Source organism: Coturnix japonica, chromosome 12 (assembly GCF_001577835.2).
Source record: "Coturnix japonica isolate 7356 chromosome 12, Coturnix japonica 2.1, whole genome shotgun sequence".
NCBI classification, from domain to species: domain Eukaryota; kingdom Metazoa; phylum Chordata; class Aves; order Galliformes; family Phasianidae; genus Coturnix; species Coturnix japonica.
The window spans coordinates 10210033-10231450 of NC_029527.1; the positions used below are offsets into that span (position 1 = coordinate 10210033).

General features: G+C 44.3%; 1 protein-coding gene across 1 annotated transcript in view; it reads left to right on the plus strand.

Annotated features, from left to right (window-relative positions):
• Window positions 1-483: 483 nt before the first annotated feature.
• PTPRG (protein tyrosine phosphatase receptor type G) overlaps window positions 484-21418 on the plus strand; it is a 370232-nt gene continuing 349297 nt past the window's right edge. Inside the window, exon 1 of the mRNA XM_015875220.2 lies at window positions 484-1123. Coding sequence (XP_015730706.1) covers window positions 1039-1123 — 85 coding nt within the window. The 5' untranslated portion in view covers window positions 484-1038. The remainder of the gene's footprint in view (window positions 1124-21418) is intronic.

A 21418-nucleotide genomic window follows, 5' to 3' on the forward strand; every position in this document is an offset into this window, starting at 1 on the left:
ATATGGAGCACATGGGGACAGGCTGCACTTGGCTGCAAAAACTGCCTCCCTTTTTTTCTTTTTTTGGGGGAGGGGAGAAGGGGGGGGGAAAGGGGAGAAGGGGGGGGGGGGGGGTAGGATTGTTTGGGATGGGGACTCTTTGAAATAACCAGTACAGAACTGGGGGGGGGGAGGCAAAAAGTTGTCAGATTTTTGTGGCTGACCTCTGGCAATGCCCAGCACGATGCAGAGTGCTGGGGAGGAAAAAAAAAAAAAAAAAAAAAAAGGCAAACAAAAAGCCGTGTGATTTTGGTGAGGATTGCTGGCAACACACAGCACGGCGTTAGATGGGGAAATAAAATAAATCAAATGCTGCCGGATTTTTGGGGGGGCCCCGCGGCCGAGCGCGTTCCCGCACCACCACAGCGGCCGCTTTAAGGGCGGCGGGGGCGCGCCTCCGGGGCGCCCGGCGCGCCGCCGCCTCTCCTCTCTTCTCTCTCCTCGCCTCTCCACTCCTCACCGCCGCGCCGCGCTCCGCTCCCTCTCTCTCCCTTTCGCTCGCCCCGCTTTAAAGTCTCCGCCAGGATCCGGGCTCGCCCGCCACTTCCTGTACGGCAGGATGGAGCGCTCCGGGGCCGCGGCTGACCGCCGCCCGCCCGCCCGTGCGCGGAGGCGGCTGTGAGCTCCCGCTCCGCGGCATGCCGCCCAACTGAGCGCCACGAGCCGCCCGCCCCGCGCGGGGTCCCCGCGCTCTCCGGCTGTTGCCGTGTGTGCCCCGCGGCCGTGGGCTTCGCTCCGCGCTGAGACGGCGAGCAGCAGCAGCAGCAGCAGCAGCCCGCTCTCTCCGCAGGATCGCGGGCTGAAACTTATTTTCAACAAGTTTTTTTTTTGTGTTTTATTTTATTTTTTTTTTTTGGTTCTTCCTCCCCCTCTCATTTTTTTAAATTTTTTTTTGTTTTTTTGTCCGTTTTTATTTTTTTTTCCCTTTATTTTATTTCCCCCCCGCGCGTTAATTGTTTTAGCCCCTCTCCCCCCCTCTTTCGATGTGCGGCTTTGGACATGCGGAGGCTACTGCAACCGTGTTGGTGGATCTTTTTCTTGAAAATCACCAGCTCCGTGCTCCATGATGTGCTCTGCTTCCCCGGTGAGTGAGTGCGCCCGGCGCTGCGTGGGGAATCCCGGTCCCCGTGACCCTCGTGGTGCCGGCGGGGACCCCGAGGCCGCGTTCCCGGTGCTGCGGGCAGCGCTTTCCGATGCTGAGCTCCGCGCTGCCGCGTTCCCCCCCTCTCTCCCGTACTGCGCGCTCGTCGCGGCGTGGGGCGGCCCGAGGGGGGATACCCGGGCGATTCCCCGTTCTCAAATCGCTGCCCGGAGGTTCCCGTCGAGCCGCGGGACCGGCGCCCCGCTTCGTCCTCTCCCCCGCCTCAAACTTCGCTCCGTGCGGTGCTCAGCTCATCCCTCCCCACTCGTGTCCGCGTTACTGCCCCGCTCGCTGACCTTGGCGGGGTTGTAAAGCCGTGGAGCCTCACGCCCGCTCCGTGCCGGGGCTGACCGCGCTCCTCGCCCTCCCCGAGCGGTGCTCCAGCTCCGCGCCCCGCTCCGGGACCCGCGGCCCCGCCAGCGCCCCCGGCCCGGGGGATCTCATTGCTCGGGCCGTGGTGCCGCCGGTCCCCACCAGGGGCGCTCTGTCGCCGTGTTGCCCCCGAGGGGCCGCGTTGCTTCGGGCTCAGCCTCCGGGCCCCCTCGGCTCCGCGCAAGAGCGCGAGCCCACATGCCGTGCTGCCCCTCAGGGTCGTCCTGAAAACGCCTTAACCCCACCCCGAGCCTCGCTCTTCCACGTGGTTTCTTTATTCGCTTCCCTGCTTTTCAACCCCCCCCCCCCCCCCAACCGTGGGGGTCCCCACTGTGTGTTCGGTGCGGGACCACGCGTGGGTCGCGGCCCCGCTGCTCCTCCGTGCTGCGGGCTGCTCGGCTGCAGTTCTCAAAGCGTCGCAGCAACTTCCACTTCTTTCCCTTTTTTTAAACACACTTCGTTTTTTATTTCTTTCCCTAACCTCACGTGCAATGCTGAGCAGGTAGAGCTGCCAAAATCCCGGGCTTTCCAGCAGCTTCTCGGGTGGTAAAATGATTGGAAGCGAGAAGAAAATAAGGCTGGAGAAGAGGGTTAATACCTCTGCAGGTCTTGAAGAAACATTTATCTCCTTTGTATTGATTTCTTCTCAATTCCAGCCCTCAGAGTGAAGCCTTTCTCTCTGGTTCTGATATATATTGCACAGTAATTACATCTTGAAGGCAGGCTGTAGGCACGCTTGAGGAAAACAAGCAGCGATGTGGGCTTAATGTGACGATACTGGGAGACATGCAGATTTAGATCAGTGGTGTTTAAACCTGCTAATATTTGCATTGTGGTTTGGGTATGGGGAGGGGGATAGCAGGTTTGTGGCCGTTTGCTGTGTGTAGTTGCAGTGGCGGTGCTGTAAAACAGCTGTGTAATACTTGGGGTTGTCTCAGGGCCGTCCATCGTTAAACGTTTGCTTGGGAAGCGGGCTGTTGTGCAGGCTGCGTTTATGCTGCGTTCAGAGAAAACCATGTCAGACCACAGTGAGTGCTGCTCTTTTGTGCCTTTGGAAAGCAGCTTCCTGGGGTGCCTGTATGTGTGTGTGTGTGAGGGGTAGATGTGCTCCGGACTCAGATCATGCATGGGAGATGCCTGAGGCAGGGAAGCTGCAGGGAGGATCTCAGTGGACTAGAACAGGACATTGGTGCTGACAACATCCAATGGCAAATCATTGGAATTCGTGTTGGCGGGGAATCCCAGCCGTTATTAACTATTTCCTATCTCCTGCCAGTGTTTCAGTTCCTTTCATATCGCTTCCTGAGGATCTGAGGTGTGTGTTATTCTGTGTGCTAAGCAACAAGCATCTCCCCCCACCCCACACATATACCTGCTTCATATCCAGCTCTCTTTAAATATGAGGTCACTGTTCCTTTTCTCCCTTCTAATTCACTTTGTGAGGAAGCACAAAGGGTAATTTTTTCTTTAAAAAAAATAAACAAACCGTGCTCCAAACAGTCCTTTGCAGCATTCTTTCATTAGGATTGCAGTTGATGCTCATAGTGTAGGTAGGTGTGTGTGTTGCTGTCCCTTTGGTTGCCCTCAGAGGAAGGAGGCATCCTTGCACACAAAGATCCATAGGTGAGGTTTTGCTGTTCCTGAAGTGTTAAGTTCAGTGCTTTTCTCTGTGGGCTTGTCACCGGTAATTGCATTGCTTAATAAATCAAACCAAGACAAGGTAGAAGAGGTTGTTTCCATGGGGTCTGTTTGCTCATTAATCTAAATTCACGGTACCAAAAAATCAGTAAGACATAAATACTGATCTCGCTGTGATACCCTTCTGTGTAGTTTCTCAGTGCTCTGCTGAGAGATAAATACTTTCTTGTGAAGGAAGAAGTGCACCTTTGTGCATCTGTGGCTGTTGCTGTGACAGTCCTGTCATCTCCGGGTGATTATTGTTGGTGTTTGCTTTGACAGGGTGCATAAACCTGGATTGGCTCTGTCTTAATGAATGAAACCATCGCCGTCCTGGTGCTTGTCTGTAAAGGGGTTTTGGATTTTTGAGTCGTACTTAAAGTCGAGAGGTCATCCCACTGTAACTATTTTCTGCCTGGAGGAAAAAATAACCCCAGAGCTTTTGTTATGAACTCAGCAAACGCTACTTTAGCTGTTCTGTCAAAGTGCTGAGAGGGCTGCCTTTGTTTGCTCAAGGTTTTGCAGAGGAAGGTGTGTTGTGCACGTAGAGAAATACGGAGCGTACAGGAGAGGGCCCTCCAAGACTTTATTTAGTCCTGTGGCTTTTATGAAGATGACACTTCTTACATTTTAATTATCCCTTATTTTCAGTGCCTTCTTAAAATACACTTTGCATTCCGGGAAGCTGCTAATGGAGTCCTTGCAGATAAAGAATGTTGAATGAGCCTTCCCAGGCTGCGTGAGCCCAGCCGGCTGGCACGCTTCTGGGGGGTAGGAGAGCTTGGCTGTCTGTGCAGGAACTGAGATGTGGTTAACACAGCCAGGACGTGGCTTTCCGGAGTCCTCAGGCAGTCAGAAGAGCTGCATGCACCGGCAGCCAGGGAGTGAGAGGACCCCGAAGTCAGGGAGGAAACAAGGCCTCGATAGAGGGGAGGCACCTCTAAAAAGTCAATGCAAGTTAGGGGTAACTGGAATTTAGACACATCTGGGTGTTGAAGAGGTTTGTGTGTGTTCAGGCTGGGGGTGCTGCTGTGCTTGGGAGAGGGAGGGAAGGCATGAGCTGGGCCATCTCTGGCTGTTCTCTCATGGCCTAATTCCTCTCCTTTTTCACTAAGAAATGGGGATGGAAGGATTTTAAAACAAACAGACAAAAGTATATTCTGATCAAAGCAGTGAAGCTCTTACTGTGGGTTTAGTGCAGAGATGCATCATCTTGTCTCTCACTGTCCCTCTGTATTGCATTGGGAACCTCTGCTGAGCTCTGTAAAGGGCTACGCTGTCACCTCTGCGCCTCTGCCTGAGAACTGGAACAGCTGAGCGTCAGGAAATAAAGTGCTTTAGTGCAGCTCAAAAAAGAAACCAGTGTTAAGCTCTTTGCTTGGCCTCTAAACCTGGAACTGGAAGCACAGGGAGATTTGGGGACCATAGAAATCACCAAAAAACACCTATTGATTGCAGTAGGGTGGTGGCTTTGCTTGCAGCTTCTGTTTCTAGTGAAGGAAGTGGTGTCTTTAGTTCTGTGTGTGCCAGTAGTTGAAGCTGTGCTGTTATCAAGATGCTTGAGTTTGGTTGGGGTTTGTATCCAATTACAGCAAATCTAGCTAACAGTGAGGACACTGTTCACCTCTTGATCAGCACTCAAGGACTAACTTGGGGTCTTCTGAAATTGTGTTATTCAAGTTAGCTCTAGATTCAGCGTTTGGGCTTCATGGATAAGTTCAGTAAATGACTTCCAACTATTAATCTCTACTATCCTTGGAAAAAATGCTAATGGTTTGGTTGCTGCTCTTTAGCAGCCAAATGAACATGTGGCATGATGTGATCCAAAGCCTAAGGGTACAGTAATAGCACTGTTCTTTAGCTAATATATCACATTAATCTGTGAGATTATGGAAAAGATGACATTTACTTCTGTTTGCCCAGGATCTGTCCTTCCATTATTAAAGATCAGAGTTGCTGCTGTGTGTTGACCAAACTGTAATTATTTACATTTACGTGCTGTGGTACTTAAACTGTTGGCTAGAATTGAAGTTTGTTAGGAAGTGGATTCTCACCTGAAAACAAAAGTTCTTGGAAGGTATTCAGGCATCTGAGAGTGCAGGTGTGCCCTGTGTGCTTTTACATGTTTCTAACGAGGACTGCTTTAGCTACCTGTGTACCTTTACAGATGTTCCCCTTCTTCACCTGATAACCTCCTGTTGATGTTTCTTCCAAGTGAAACCTGTTGGCTCAAGCTGTATTGCTGTGGGCTGGCAGGGATGTGACTCCATGGGCTGCCATGGGGCATCGGCCTTGTGGAGATGCGGGGTGTTTGGAAGCAGAGAAGAGGAGTAGGATGGTAATTAGCACATGCTTTTGTAGATTGAGAAGCTCAGGCTGTGGCCATTTTCCCATTGCTTGGTAGCTTGTGGTAATGCTGGTGCTTGTTACCCATGTAGCCAATTAAATTCCTGCTGTACCTGACCTGTAGTAAGTCTGAATGGTTCCTTCCTTCCTTCTGTCCTGCTCACACACAGTGTGGCTCTGCTGGGCAGCCTAATCCCACTGTAGTGAGGGCAGGTGTATCCTTGGGTAATTGGCTGCACTGGCTGTGCCTCAAGGTACTTGCCTTTCTGTGTACACTCCTTGTTCATGCACAGCTGCTGGGGTGCAGTGAATTCCTTTTTGTTTGTTTATTTGTTTGTTTTGAGCTATAATATGTTGATAGCCTAAGCTGAGACACTTCCCACCCAGAAAATGAACAGATGAATGGGGGCACAGAATGTGAGCAAAACACTGAAGGTAGTGAGATATTTCCGTGGGTATCGCTGTTTTGGTTGTACTTTTCTCTGGTTCTTTGCAGTTTTCTTGGGAAGCAGTGGAGGAGAATCCCTTCCACATCTGATTGAGGGAGGAGGGAGAACATGGCAGTAATGAAGGAAAAAGACATTGGTGCAATCACTGTAAGATATGTCTTTATTACACTGAATGGGCTCACCTTTGGGCAATTTGAATTAGTCTTTGAGAGAACTATGGTTGAAGTAAAATCAGCTGGTATGTGGCCTTGTTGTTTTTAATGTGGTTTTATTATGCATCTCTAAGCTTGCTTGGGAGTTGAAGTACTGGTGTTCTTAATTATCAAGTCATTTGAATAATGATGAACCATTTTCTAGAACCTGAAACTTGACCGCATCGTGCACCTGCCAGCAGAACTGACACACAAAATCTCAATTGATGTGGGTGTTGCAGTTTTTTCTATGCATAAACGCTGCAGTGATGCCTGAATATGTTTATCCTGTGCCAGTGTCTGCTTCGAGGGACTTTGCATTCATAGCATGGAGGCCTTTCTAAAGAAAATCTAGGTGTTTTGAGACTTGGATGCTTAGCTGGGGAAAGCTGCTTTGAAAAATCCTTTTCTCAGCTTGCAGATAGGTAATGAATGAAACCCTGAGCTCTGAAGAGCTGCACTGGTATTTTGAAGCGGAACATGGGATGTTATTTGGTCTTGTGGCAGCTGTTTTGTTCTCTTTTTAGAAATAAAATGTCTGTTACAGTTCTTCTGTCGGAGCTGGTTTATTCTGCTGATGCTAAGGGGCAGCTATCTGATAACCCCTCACAAGCAAAGCGGGCAGTTGTTCGGTTTTCCCTCCTTCACTTCTTCCATGCTTTGTCCTTGCAGGAGGCTTGGGAGTGACACTGCAAATAACCTAATACCTGCCTTAGACACAGCACTGCCTTGGCTGTTTGTTCCTACAAAAGCATCTACCATTTGGATTGTTTTTTAGCAGTCTGCTGTCTTAGACCTGGAGTTCAGCAGCTGGTTTCTGTCAGGCTGATAGAAAAGCAGGGTTGGCTGTCCCAGGGTGGAAGAGGCCTTTGCTGTGAGCAGTGGTGAGTAAGCAAGCAAGATAGGAATGCAAAATCAATTGTACCTTGTGCACTCAATAAGCTGTTTTTCTACTGAAGAAGTACGTAGAAACTCTTCCCAATACTTGTTATCTTCGGACCTTATTTGATTTCCAGAACAGAAAGAGGTCCGTGCAGAAACCCCTGCAGCACTGAGGATCACTGCTTTTTTGACTCACTGTTCAGTATGCTTAGAGATGCTCTCCTATTAAATCTATTTTAAAGTAACTAATCCACACATCATCTTAGAGCAATTGTAGTGTGTTGTTTGTTTGTTTTCAACAAATGCATGTCCAGATCAGCCTCAGCTTTGTGAACCTCAGTGTGAGGCTGCTTTTCCCCTGCAACCTCTTGTATTTTCATTCTCTGATGGGATGTCTTTTCTATTTCTCACACTCCTGTAGGAAACTTCAAGTCTGGGCAGCAAAGATGGGCAGTAGCTTTCAAATATTTAAGTACGGGTGTACATGACTATCACACATGAGTATAACTATTATTTTTTCTATTGACTTTTATTGATATTTAGATTCCTACAGTTCTTGTAGCCTCCTGGAGACTGTAGTGTGGTTGTACTCAGAGTGGAAATGAGGTCTGCTTGGCATAACTGTCTCTGGAACATTGCATCCATTTGTAGATGGAATGAGAGGTAGGGTGGAACTTTTCTGCTTGTTGGCCTCAGTGCTACAAGTAACGAGCTTATTATTACAGTGCCGGAGATGTGTGTTTTGTATTTAAATCTGTGTTTAAAATACAGCACACAACTAAAATTTGCCTGTTGACAGCAGTTGCATCATCTTCTAATTGGCGAGAATTGCTAATGGAATATTCAGGTTCTAAAATTAGTTGTTTATTTTCCTTCTCTTCTTTTGCCCCAGGGTTTTGCATCAGATTATATGGCTTCTGTAGATCTGTTTGTGTTCCAGCACAACACCTTTGTACAGTTTTAGCTATTTAAGTAAGTGTTAAAAACACAGGCTTGGCGACAGCACTCTTGGAAGCTGTGACTTTTTAAATGGTTTCTTACAAATTTGTTTATGCATTGTAAAACGCTTCTCTTTTGTTTACTGTGAATTAATTCATTGTTAACTTTGTAAACCTGGGGCACAAAATGTTGCAAGCTTACAGTGTTTTATCTTAACATAATGGCAGGTCCTCAGCTTTTGCAAATTGTCATAGCATTGTTGATGCTACTGTTTCTGTGGCATTTTTTGTCAGGTGAGGATTTGTGCCATAGCCCTCATGCAATTGCTCTGAAAAATGGCTGTGCATGGACTTTACTATATTTCCACTGGCTGCCTTTGTCTAAGGTGCGTTTTGGTACAGACTCTGTACTTCTTGGGGAGTCTATCTTTTGCTGTGTGATGAAATGTAGAACCACGTCTGTGTGGTTCTTCAGGTAAGAAGCAGAGGTTTGTAGTCCTTATATTAAAATCCTGCCTTTCTGGGGGTTGTTCGTCATGCACGGCAGCCCTTGGAGTCATTCTGGTGGGCTGTACTTTGTTCTTTGACCAAAACTGTGGCTGTTGCAAAGGAAGGTGTGAGATTTGCTGTCAACAGCTGTCTTTTTTTAATAGGGATTATTTACGCCTGTTTTGAAGCCAGACCCAACTCCTTTCCATTGAATAAAGCAGCCTCCAAAAATGAAGAAACCAAACAAGTGGTTATTGCAAATATTTTGTAATTAACATCCACAGAGTCACTGCAGAATGATAGGTACAACACACAACCTGCAAGCACAGAGCTATATTAATAGCTGTTCTGTATCTGTTCCACTTTTCTCCACCAGTTGAAAGAGCCCTCCGGTATTTTCTTCCCATGAAAGTACTTACACACTGCAATCAATCCATATCACAGTGTCCTTCTGATTAACTCAGTGACCTGAGCTGCACAAGCCTCTTGCTATCAGATTTTATCCGGCCTTTGAATAATTTTTACAGATTTTTTTTTTAACCTTTTTCCAGGTTTTTATGCGACTTATTTTTAGAAAGGTGCACACCAGAGCTAAGCACGGCTCTTACTCATATCTTACATGCACGATGCTGCTGCCCTTTCTGTTTGTCCAAGGATTTCCAGTGGCCTATTTTTCTGCTGCAGCAAGAAGGCTCACGTTGATTGTTTGCCTAGCATGACTTCTAGATAGTTATTGGAGCCAGTGCTGAACAAAATAGTCTGCTGTTCACTGGATGTGGCCTGGATTACTAATTCTTACTGTTTTTAGCTTCATTTTAATAAACTCTTTGAACAGATCTGTTGGTGGTTTTTTTTTTTTTTTAAAGTAACTTCAATGAGGCTAGAAAGGCAACTTTACCGTTACAAATGCAAGCCACTCTAACAGTAGTACTCTCTTATTTTAAGGCTTGTGTTGCTGTGACTATCTTTCCATTAAGCTGTCTTCCCTTGGATGCATTCATCTTTTCCCCATGATTGTCTTGGGCAAGTTGTACCATGCACCAGGTGGGGAGGGTAAATCACTATCATTAATATGATCCCATCTGTGAAGGGACAGGTCTCTATGACTCAAGTAAGTCAGAGAGTCCAATGTTCCAACCTTCGGGCCTTCAGCAAAATCTGCTGATAAGATCTGATCTGCTGCTATCAGCTAATATTGGATCAAGTTCTGGGATGATGAAAGGTTCGTAAACTTGATTGTTGTTGATTGTAGCCAATGTGTCCTCCCTGCTTCAGGAGGAGAGTAAGGTGGGCCAGGCCCAGGCCTTGGATGCAGCCTTGGGAGCTGGAGGAGCTGCTGGGCAGCATGCTAGCAAGGCTTTCACTGACATTAGAAGTGACGGACTAGATGGCCGTCATCAGAAGCCCCTTCCAATATCAGTCAGTGCTGTACATGTTCTTTCTGTTCACCCTTAAGCACCTGGTTGCTCCTTCACTATGATCACTGGGTTGTTTCTACTCTGTGTCCTTGCTGGCAGAAATAACATTTACATGCATCTGCTGCAAGCTGTGTGAGCTCCTGGTCAGCCTCTGCTGTGCACAGAAGGGGAGCGTGGTGCCCAGCATTCTTACTTGCTAGAGCATGAAGCCTGCAAGTAATGATAATACAAATGTATTTCAATTTGTAACCTGGCCTTCTGTATCAAGATTGGACTACTTCTGTTCTGTTGCACATGTGCATCACTTGGGGAAACATGCTGATAGTACTTAACATTTAATTGCTTCTCTTGATTTTATTTGTAAATTAGAATCTAGACGATCTGTAAGGAAAACCAGTGGAGCTTAATTGGACAACGTTTTAGAGTAACAAAGAGAAAAAGACATGCATCTCCACAGCATTTGGTGCTGAGAGAATGCAAGCTTATTTATCGATCCATACATATGCTGTCATATTTTAACTACCATCTAAGCTGGAGGTCATCTCTATACTAGATTGCCTGAGAATCTGTCGATCTTATCGCATCTTGTACTCATTTATAGTTGTTTCCATTTCTGGCTTTGTTGGAGAGACAGCTAGTGTTTCAACCTAAATTAAAATCAATAAGAAGCAATTTCATTTGTTTTTAAACTACTGGAGCAGGCTTTTTTTTCTAGTAAAACTCTGTATGTGCAACTAAGTCGCTTGGTTCATTCCATCAAGATAATTGCCAGACCTCATTAATTCCTAATTTTTGCATATGTAGGAATGGGTTTATTTTCCAGTGTACCTAATAAAATGTCAAATATGATTTAAAAATAAACATTTATTTTAAATCATCGCTGGGGAAGTAAATGCAGTAAAGAATTTTTGGCAGTTAGAAGTAATTTAAAACCAGCTGGAGAGGAAGCATATGCTTGGGAAGCTATGCTGAATGGGTAGCTGTGACCCAGGAGAGTAGCCCTGGCAGGGCAGCACAGGCTTCCCCTGGCGTGCTTGGGCAGCACTCTGCAGGGATGGCTTCCAGTGGAAAAACTGGAGTCTGGATCTTTGTGCCTTCAGTCCTTGGCTTGGTTATGCCTGTATCTCACTAATTCATGTAAGAAGCTGTTGTCATGTTGTCAGCTGGCTCTTTTACCACACAGCTAGCAGATTGCCAGCAATAACAATTAACCTGGGTCAAATTCAGCATGGAATTGAGACTGAAGCACTGTTGGTACTTGACAGATAAAGCAATGGTAAACCAGAGCATAAAATTAGAGTAAATGTCTGAAGGTAATGCTGTAATGAGGTGTCCAAAACAGGATGTGTTGCTGTGTTGGTAGGTTGATCACAGGCTGCATGAAAGGTCCTCTTCAGCCTGCAGCATGGGGTTCCTGAATGGACTGAGATGAGCACGCTGCTGTGTAATGCTTGCCCTTTATGGCAGCTGATGGGGGATCAGCTTTCACTAGCAAGGCTTGCTGACACCGTTGTTTCTACTTGGTGGGAAGAATTCGTTTGTCTTACGAAAAAGCATTCTCAGAAAGGGCAGACCGCCTGCTGTGGAGAAGGTGATGATTTTTGTGTGGAAGCTCCTGGTAAGCTGTTTGCTCAACCCTTCGATGTGAAGATGGGTATGTAGCGTTGTTGGGCCAGTGTTTATAGAGGACTTAATAGAGTTTAAGCATTCTTAAAATTCTTAATTCTGAATCCTAGAACCTTTCAGAGGGCACTAGTCTCGTTTAACCTTTCTTTGAAGCTCCTGAGTATTATAAGTCTACCTGTTACTTTAATCTCATGTTCAGTTTTCTCTCACATTTTCCTTTGCTTCCACTTCCTTTCATTGAGATATGTTAATGAATCAATGAGAGGGCAAACAAAAGGCATGAAGAGGCAGATCTGGTTACCCTGGCAATCAAAGCGGGAGTCTGTTCCTTTAAGTTGCTGCTAAAGCAATGTTTTATAGGAACAAAACATAATTAATGACTAGATGACACTGATGAAGAGCATGTTTCCCTCACCCTTGAAAGCAGCTTGAGATATGTGCATGAACTGTTTGAATATGACTTCAAAACAGCAAATGATTTCTTTTTAATTTAACTAATCACTTAAAATCACACAGGAATTTATACTTATGTGCCAGGAAACCAGCTGTGTTTAAGAATGGGAGCAGACCTGGTGCACAGTGGTCCAGGAATGCGAGGTAGAAGTGAATTGTCCACACAGTAGTAACACCTGTTAGAAGTGAATTCCAAGGTGGAGTTTGTCACTTGGGTAACACTAACAGCACAAACCGGTCACTGTCAAAAGGTGATAAATACCTCACATCAAGTATTTTGTGTCATTAAGTAGCGTGATCTTTTCTCTTTTGACGATTAGCATTCGAGATGAAACATATAGGAAGAGGTTTTTTTTCTGCAGTGGGCCTGAGCAGCCTTATATTTTCATGGTAGTTCTGATTATACCTTCGCATTTTACTGTTTTGATTGCTGCCTTGATCACTGACTCTTTATTTCTGTAGTCTGAGATTGCTTTTGTACTTGAGAGCCATCAGCAGACGCTTTGGGTGTAGGCTGTGTGCAGCACCAGCACAGGTGAGGCTTGTAGGATGCGTGCTGTCACTGGGTAACAGCTCTGGCTTGTCTCATTTGCACTCTGTTGGTAACAAGTTCACTTGCTAAATAATTCTGTTCTGATCTTTGGTTTTTAATTTACCTGGCAGTTGTGATTTCTGCTGAACTGAAGAGACTGTGAGCGCCCTCTGTAATAAGGCAGTGCTCTCTTTTTTTTTTTTTTTTTTTTTAAGCTGAATGTTTTTAATCTATGTACACTGAGTGTGAGTGACAAGAATTGTGTTTCAGTTTGCCTTTTTGTTTCTATTCTTGAAACAGTGGTTGTCCTGGAATCTGCTGTATTTGATTATGGTCCTTGGAAATAATACTGAAGCTCATGGACCTGACTGAGAGTGGTCTTGATGAGCTGGAAATAAAAAAGCATTGTTTTAGGGACCACTATTTCTGTTCTCATTGACCACCTGGGTTATATGATACTGAGCAAAATACAAAATCCAAGACAGCGGCATTTCCTGTCTGCTGGAGGAAGGTGATGAGTTGTTCACTGCATCCCTTGGTTCCTTTTAGTGACTTCTGCTGCAGTCGATACAAACAGCATCAACAAAAATTGGACCCTTCTGCTAGTTTTCATGCTCGCAAATGAAGTGGAGAAAGTTGAATTTGTTTTGCAGCTGAAGCCCTTGCTGTCATTTTACCTGCACTGCATGAGGGGCCTGCTCACCTGATAGCATTTCCTGCCTCTTCCTTACCTTCCAGGAGGATGTTTCAGGAGTGCCATGCTGGTTATGAAGCTGTTAATATTTTGGTTTTGTGCGTGTCAGGAGAAAAGCTTCAGAAGTCTTTCATGTGGACAGTAGGGGTAGTACACACTGTGTCTCTAATACTTGCAATTTCTCCTCAGAGCTCAGGCTGAAGAAATGGCTGTTATTTAGAGCTGACAAAACCTTTAGAACACTGCTTTGCCGTTCCTTTGCCCATTCATCTTTACTATCTTCCACTGAGAGTTCTTCTTGGTTATTCTCATTGTCTTTGCCTTGGGAGTTCCTGAGCCATCTTTCTTCCTGCAAAAGCAAAATCCAGCAAGAACGAAACTGCTGCCTTCCTGCTGTGTTGTTCTTGCTGTAGGTAATAGCCTTTAACCTTCACAAGTGCTCCTACTGGGACTGGGGACTCCTTTCTCTGCCCCATCCCTCTCTCGAGTAGCTGGGCCCTTATACAGTGTTTACTGTCCAGGTCTGAGCTACCGGTTTTGTATTCAAGTTGCTAAGTATTGCTTTGGAGAATCTCAGAAGGTCTTGGGCTGGAAGGGAACTGGTTTCAACCCCTGTAGGAAGTAAACCCTGCTCAGGACCATATCAAATTGTATAAACCTCCACCCAGCCTGGCCTTGAATGTCTCTGCTACTCTCTGGGCAGCCTGTGGCAATGCCTTATCATCCTTAGCGTGAAGAATTACTTTCTGATATATTTGTGTATGAATACTACTGCTTTTAAAACTTGACATAATAATAATTAAGCTCTGGAGCTGTGTACCTGAATAGATTTCTTCCATTTAAAGTAGTTAGTGGGTGTATTAGAGGGAGTATTCAGCAGATGCTGTAGTAGAGTAGAGCTGATTTTGAATTGGGAGCTTATAATGTGTCTGAATCATGCTTATAGATGAAATTATGAAATTAGCTATATTTTATTTTGTTTTATTTTTGGAAGAAGAGTTTTCAAAGAACATATAAAGCTACTTTGCAGAGTAGGAAACTGATTATTATTCTGACATCTGTTTGCCAGCACCTATTGAGATTACACAGAGTTGAACCAATATGGTGAAAGGCTACGCTGTATAGTTGCGTGTAATTACTTAGACAGGTCTGTTGTTTTGGTCTGCAAAGCCTTCCCTTCAGTGTGACTCCTGCCTTGAATGTGATGGTGCAACGCTGGATGAAATCTGATTAGTGAGTGATTTATTGGAATGTTGAGAAGAAAAGGCTATCTGCTACAGGGTGTGTTGATAAAGGACAATGATATTTCATTGCAGTTTCTTCCAGTGGCACTGACGTTTTATTGTTTACATGTTATTTCATCAGTTTGGGCAGTTTCTGTCATTGAGGGGAAATGTCTGGGGATTGCTTGTTTTCAAACACTAATACCTATAGACATTTTTTTCTTTTCAATGACTAAAACCAGTGAAGAAGCGAGCTATTTGTGCAGTCGTTTTTGCAGTCAGATTGCTCCCTCTTTCCTGACTGTGCTTTGTTTTACCAACTATTCATTTTCTTTAGTGTTCTCAGAAAAAGACCGAAGAAGTAATAGAAGCTGTGGCAAAAGAATTTGTACAGTATGAGGACAGCTCTGATAGTAATGTCTCCTATTTTATTCTGTTAGCCCACAACATCAGAGATGGATGTTGGTGGTCTGGCAGCAGAGGCTGAACGTTCCCAACCATATCCCGTTGTATGTTGTTGCCGTGGGACAGATGGCAGCAGAGGGGCAGTCTGACAAAATGACATCTGATACGGAAGTGAGCATGGAGCAAAGGGGTGCTGCTGAATTCCTCCAAGCAGAGAAAATGACACTCATTGACATTCATCAATAGCCACTGGAAGTCTGCGGAGACCAAGCAGTGGATGTGAGCACAGTGAGGCAGTGGGTGGTGTGTTTCAGCGCTGGTGATGACAGTGGAAGACAAACCACGTTCCAGATGGCCATTCAGATTGCTGTGAGGGCGGTGTGCAGGCTCTTGCTCATCCCTGGCAAAAAATGGATGGCTAATGGTGGTGGCTGTGTTGGAAAAGAGCATTTTGTAGCTGAGAATTTGCTTTATCAAGTAGTGTTGTTGTGCTCTTTGTATCTGTTATAGTTTCCAGGAAAATAAACAGGAAGTGTTACTTTCACAGCAACCTACGTACATACTGATGTTCTGAAAGCCAGTTTAATTCTGTATGTATCCATGTATTTTAATACAAACTTCAGCTATATTTTTCTTCGCCACTCCTTCCTCATTTCAGCTGTTTTCAGTTCTGTGCCAGAAGTATTTGTGAAGCCTGGAATTTTCACCGTGCGACATGTGAGAATTCTGCAAGTGACAGTTAGAAGGTAATTGCATGGTATGATACAGCAGATCACAGGTGATTTACCAAAGGCGTAAAACAAAATAGAATCGAGGGAATCTGATGGTAATTTTTGAAGAAGAATAAAACAACAACAACGAAACAAATAAATAAAGAGGCAGTCTATAAAACCGGCTGATTTTTGGGGGCAGCGTGTTGTAGGATTTCAGACCTTTGGCTTTCTGGTGTCCTGGTTTGAACCTGATTCTGAAGAAATGTAGTAATTTAAGAGCTGTGGGCTGCGCTGCCCCTGCAGTCCCCAATGTCTCCCAATGTTCCAGTATTCTTGCAAAGGTCACCAATGGACAAGGCCGTAGCTGGTTTTGAAATGACAAAACTGGACATACATACTAAAAATACTCTCTAAAGTTGGCTTGTGTGTAACCAGCACTTCTCCAGATGACAGTCTGCATTTTCATCACTTCCAGGATGTTGCGCCAGGTTGAGCTGCTCTTACTTTTGTTACTGGAGTTGGAGCCGACAGCTACAGAAAGGCTGAGCCCAATACCCTGCCGTCCTGGTGATGAAGGCCAGGGCAAACGCATTGCACCTGTGACTGCCAAACAGAACTCCTTTGTTTCCCTTAAATCCAAGTCATTCCTGATGAAGATGTAGTTAAAACTAATTAGACCTGTATGGTTTGGGCCTTGCTCTTGACAATGAACTCATGAAGGCATCCTGTTGCTCCCTTTCATTTGGAAGTGTTGTTTTGGTCAGAAGTGTATTGTGAGATTCCTTGTTGAGTTCTTCCATCACTGTGAGCATGGCTTGTGTGTTAATTAACGTGGGAGCTTTGGTACACACTGGTTATCAGCTCTCAGGTGTGGCTGTGCTTCATCCCTTCCATACTGACTCAGCAGGGTGCTTGCAGGCTTACTGATGGGGCTTTGAAGAGCTGCTACACAGGGGTGGGGTGTGATAAAGGATGATTTGCTGTTGTGAAAAAGGAAGTCATCCTCTCATATGCTGCATTTAGCTGGGCTCAGCTGCATGTGGGTGTGAAATGGCAATGGGTGCTATGCCATCAGAGAAATCTGGCTTGTTTTTTCCTTTAATAGCCTGAATGCTCTTTAGATATGCCTGTTTACAAATCCACCATGCAGTTCCAAAAAACAAGCCTTTTTGTAGAGTTATCTCCATTTTCATGTCTTTCTGACCTAGAGGCCACTACTGCTGACCCTGTACCCATCAAGCTTCCATTGTGCTCTCTTTAGAATAAGCCTGACTTGCTCTTGAACTTCATAATAACAAAGGCAGTGTCGATACTGAGCCGGAGGAGCAATTGTAGCCTTCAAAGAGGACAAATACGAGTAGTGTCTCCATTCACATTTCATCAGATAGCACTCTAAGAGAGGTCAGCCTCTGGTGTAAACTAATGTGCAGTGGCAGAGAGATTAAAAAAACATAAGATAAATCCACTAATCATCAGATATTGTCTGTAAAAGCAGTTATTTTTGGTGAAGGAAACAACGTTTTTCTGGTTGATAGCATTGTCATGCTATTGATCAGGCAACAACCAACTTAGCAAGTTTGAGTTCTTATTTTAAAAGGCATCCTTGTGAAATATTTGGGCATTCGTACTCCCCCTGGCTTGGTGATCAACTGTTTGAAATGAATTATCTCACAGTGCTGTCACAATTAGAGAACGGCGTGCTCAGGTGAAAGGATTTGTCAGTTTTGGAAATTAGAGAGAGATGCTTAGTGAAAATGAACATCCTCCCAAGGTTAAATTATCTATTTAAAACTCCTCCAATTACATTACTGGATAGAAATATACATATATATTTTCTTTTTTCCCCCCGCACGTACAGAAAGGTTACCAGAAAACAAATGACATAATTGGAAGGGGTGTGAGAAAGACTTTATATGTGCTTACTTCTAACAGAAGGAGAAGGATAAGGAGATGGTGCCAGGGAGCAGCCTTCAGACATCCTAATCCTTTTTTGTTGCAGGTCTCAGTCTCTGCTGGTCTGTACAGCATGGGGTCAATATTTGAGCCAAGCCACAGACACCTTTCATGTTACCCAGGAGTGCTATGTGGTGCTTGCTGCCACCCAGCCTTCTTTTTGTAAGAAGATGTTAGAAAAAAGAAAAGCAGCCCTAATCTTGGAGTGTATAAGCAGCCTACTTTGTGCTCTTCTACAGCATAGAAGAGTGTATTATCTGTTGTGCCGAACTGACATATTTCTTTGTGCACAAGATATAGCAACCTAAATGAAAATTAGAGCTATAGCAAGAGAATGCGCTCTGTTTAAATTAGATACGGAGGTTATGACAGAAAAAGATCATTGAATAAAGAGGTTTTTAAACTAGCCAGAGAAATATATGCACCAATTCAAACTTTGTCTTGCTAGGATTTATTAATAGAATACAAGGAAGAGCTCTTCCTTTGAAGGTTAGAGAGTAATTTATGTAATTGTGTTTGTGTAAGTTGACTTGAAGATATGTCCTTGTAATTTGGTAAACTGTAGATCATGTTCTGATATAGTGTATTTTTCTTGTTCCTCATATTGACACATCTAATTGCCTTGCGAATACATACTCCGGTGTGAAGCCATTGCACCACTCTCTGCACCTTGAGAAATTCACTTTCTGCTCAGCAATGATGATCTCTGCGTGGATCTTATCTGTGCAGCAGCTGGGCATCTTTGCTTGCTTCCTTGGGAGTATATGGCTAATTGCTATTCCTCGTAGCTTCATTCTGCTGTCATAAAGCAGAACAGCACTTAGTGTATAATGCCTTAATTTTTCCCAGTGTAGGGGTGCAGCACACAGTGGTCACAGTGCCCATGTGTTGGGGGCTGGCTGGCATGCAGGTGTGCAGCTGCTTTTCTGATACAGGTGTGCTTCCTGCCAGGCTGTGGGAGCAGAGCAGCTTTGATCAAGGCAGTGATTGTACTCATCAGCACAACATGCATGTAATCATGAATATTCTGTTCTAATGACAGTTGCTTATTAGGTGGATTTTAAACTCAGTGCGAGATGGGAGCTAAAACACATAGGCAGAATAAGGAGAAAGCTACCAGTGCAGTGCTGTGTTGTTGGTAAACTGCTTTGAAATCAGCAGGAAATGCTGGGTGACTGATGATGCATGCTTTGAAGGAATTAATACTCAACAACAAGTTGAGCTTGTTGAACCACGGAATCTGAGGCAGGACTGCTCTCGGCTGATGGAGCAAGGAGAAATGTTAAATCTGGGGTGAAGACTCAAAGCACTGCAGAGAGAAGTAAAAATAAATAGGATAAGGTATGTCCATGGGAGTGTTGAGGGTACAGAGTCATGCTGCAAAGTCAAATCACAATAAGCCTACCTATAGACATAGCAGATTTGAAGTCAGGATTTTACTAGGCTCTGTTAATTTCTCCATTGCTAGAGCCTGAAGAAATGACTTAAAGTCACTGGAAGTGTAAAATGTCTCATCTGTGTGATTTTAAAACTGCTTTTTTTTTTAACAAATCATGTCAAAAATATATCTCTCCACATGTGTATTGATTATTAAATGAATGGTATGAAGCTTGAAAAGAAACAGCACTGTTTACAGCTTACTTCTGTCCTTGGAATGAAATACAGTGTGTGCGGTTCAGAGCAGAAGGCACTGAGTGAAGTTAAGCTTAATAAAAATAGACCTACAGATGACTTTGCATGAAGGGGGGGGAATCAAAGGACTAGCAAATTTGCATAGATAACATTTGAATTGTTAATTCATATTGCACTTCATTGCAGGGATGTAATTTTTAATTAAGAATAAAATGTGGCAGATATTTTAAATGGGAAATGATTATAATTGCAGATGGAAATTGAGGTAATGAGAAGTGGTTTAATTAATTGTTAAAACTGCAAGTTTTTCTTTTATTTTTTGTTTATAAACTCGTTGTCTGTGGACACCAACGTCTGTTTTTTGGGATGTTTTGCATACAGTGATTAAGGCGTGAAATAGTGTGAGCAGAGAGTCTGAGTCATGTCAATGCTTGGGGCACCATGTGTAGAGATGGACTTTGGACCACCTTTGGTGGATGGACTTTGCTGCTTGCAGGTTTGGTGTGGAGTCTCAGTGTAAAAACTCTGCTCCCAAAACACCCCTAAGGGCATTTGGGGCACAATGCATTGGGAGCAGCTTTAGGTGCTGCCACTGGTGGGGTGTGAGAGTGGGCACCGCGGAACCTCTCCAAGGATGGCTGCTTTTTCTTGTTAAGTCTTTGCCATGCTTTGTCATGTTAAGTCTTTGCTGTGCTTTAAGACTTCATGCTGCATTTCCCTAAATTCGAGGTTATAAAACCTATAAAGCAAACCTTTCCTGTTCAGGTAGGTTTGCCACCTGTGGCGAAGAAGAATATTTTTAGAGAATTCTTAGCAGCAGAGGATCCTTCTGCCTCTTGAAAGCTTGGTAAACTTATTCACCAGGCTTAGAGATTTGCATCCAGAAAGGATTTTGACGTGAACAGAATTAGCGTTGCCACTTATATTAAGAGCCATGTATGAAGTCTGTCATCTCTGGCTGCAGAGGGACTTGGAGAGAAGTACAATTAGCACTAATTGGAGTTGCGTCTGAATCATCTGTCTGTTGGTGTGAGAACGGACCCTCGAAGTGATTGGCAGGAGTTACCTGTCTGCTCTGATTCCCTGCAGAGCTGCTCTGTTGCATTGCAGCACATCATCAGCGCAATGAGTGTTTAGCAGGGGACCAGCTAGAGTGCCTGAGTGATCCATGCGGTGCTGATGCTGAGCTTTCATGAGAGTTAGGCAGTGTGCTGGGTAGCACAGCCTGCAATAAAGACATACTAGAATTTTCTCCTGTAAACTTGAGAGTTTTGATTCCTGCTAATTTCATTGCTCCGTGATGCTCTGTGGGGTGGGCTCAAAACAAGGACTGGCATACCAAAGAGTTGTGTAACCTTTTCAATGTGTATAGGAGTTTTCTTCCCCCCCACCCCTTCATTTAGAAAAAAGCACTTACCTGAGACCTGGCTTGTGTCACCCATTTTGGTCTTGTGAAAAAATTTCACTGAAGTAGATAAAAACTACATATGTGGAAAGAAACATTTCTGCTTAGTTTTGTTGCCCCCTGGGTAAATAAAGTAGAAATGGAAAGCAGGGACCTAAGAAGTAAACTAATATTCAGTAAAATGATAACATAATTTGCTTGAATGACATCGAAACATTTTTTTTCCTCTGAAGTACCCAACCAGAGATAAGAAGGATGGCGATGTCTCCAGGGTAATACACAACTGATAGCAGTGCATTCATTTGCATTTCTTCTCTTTACCTTGTGTTTCTGGTTTTTTTTTTCCCCCTGAAGCACATGTGTTGGGAATTGGAAATGCAGTTTGCCTATTATACCCTGGCAGTAATCTTTCAATTTTTTTTAATGTAAAAAAATAAGGCCGCAAACAGCAGCAGCCATTGATGTATGGGGCTATTGATGGGAATTGAATTTGCGGAGGGAAAATGGGATTTGGTTGTAGTCTGAAATGATAATGATGTCGCCCAAATGGATCTGTAATGGTCATTCATTCTTTTTTTTCTTTTCTTTTTTTTTTTCTTTCTATAAACTTGTGGCTTAAAATAACATGTTTATGCAGGTGACTATGAAAGTAGCATAGGTTCACTCTGCGAATGAGTTAATAGCTAATGGCAAATAATAAGCACGCGAAGTCTGAGCTTGAGCCTGTTCCCAGACACTTTGTTAGGTGAAGGAAGGGCTGCTGTGATTTATTTCCCTAAGAGGGAAGGAAATGATCAGGGTACGGTTTCTTTGTGAGATTTAGGGAGTAATATAAAAGAA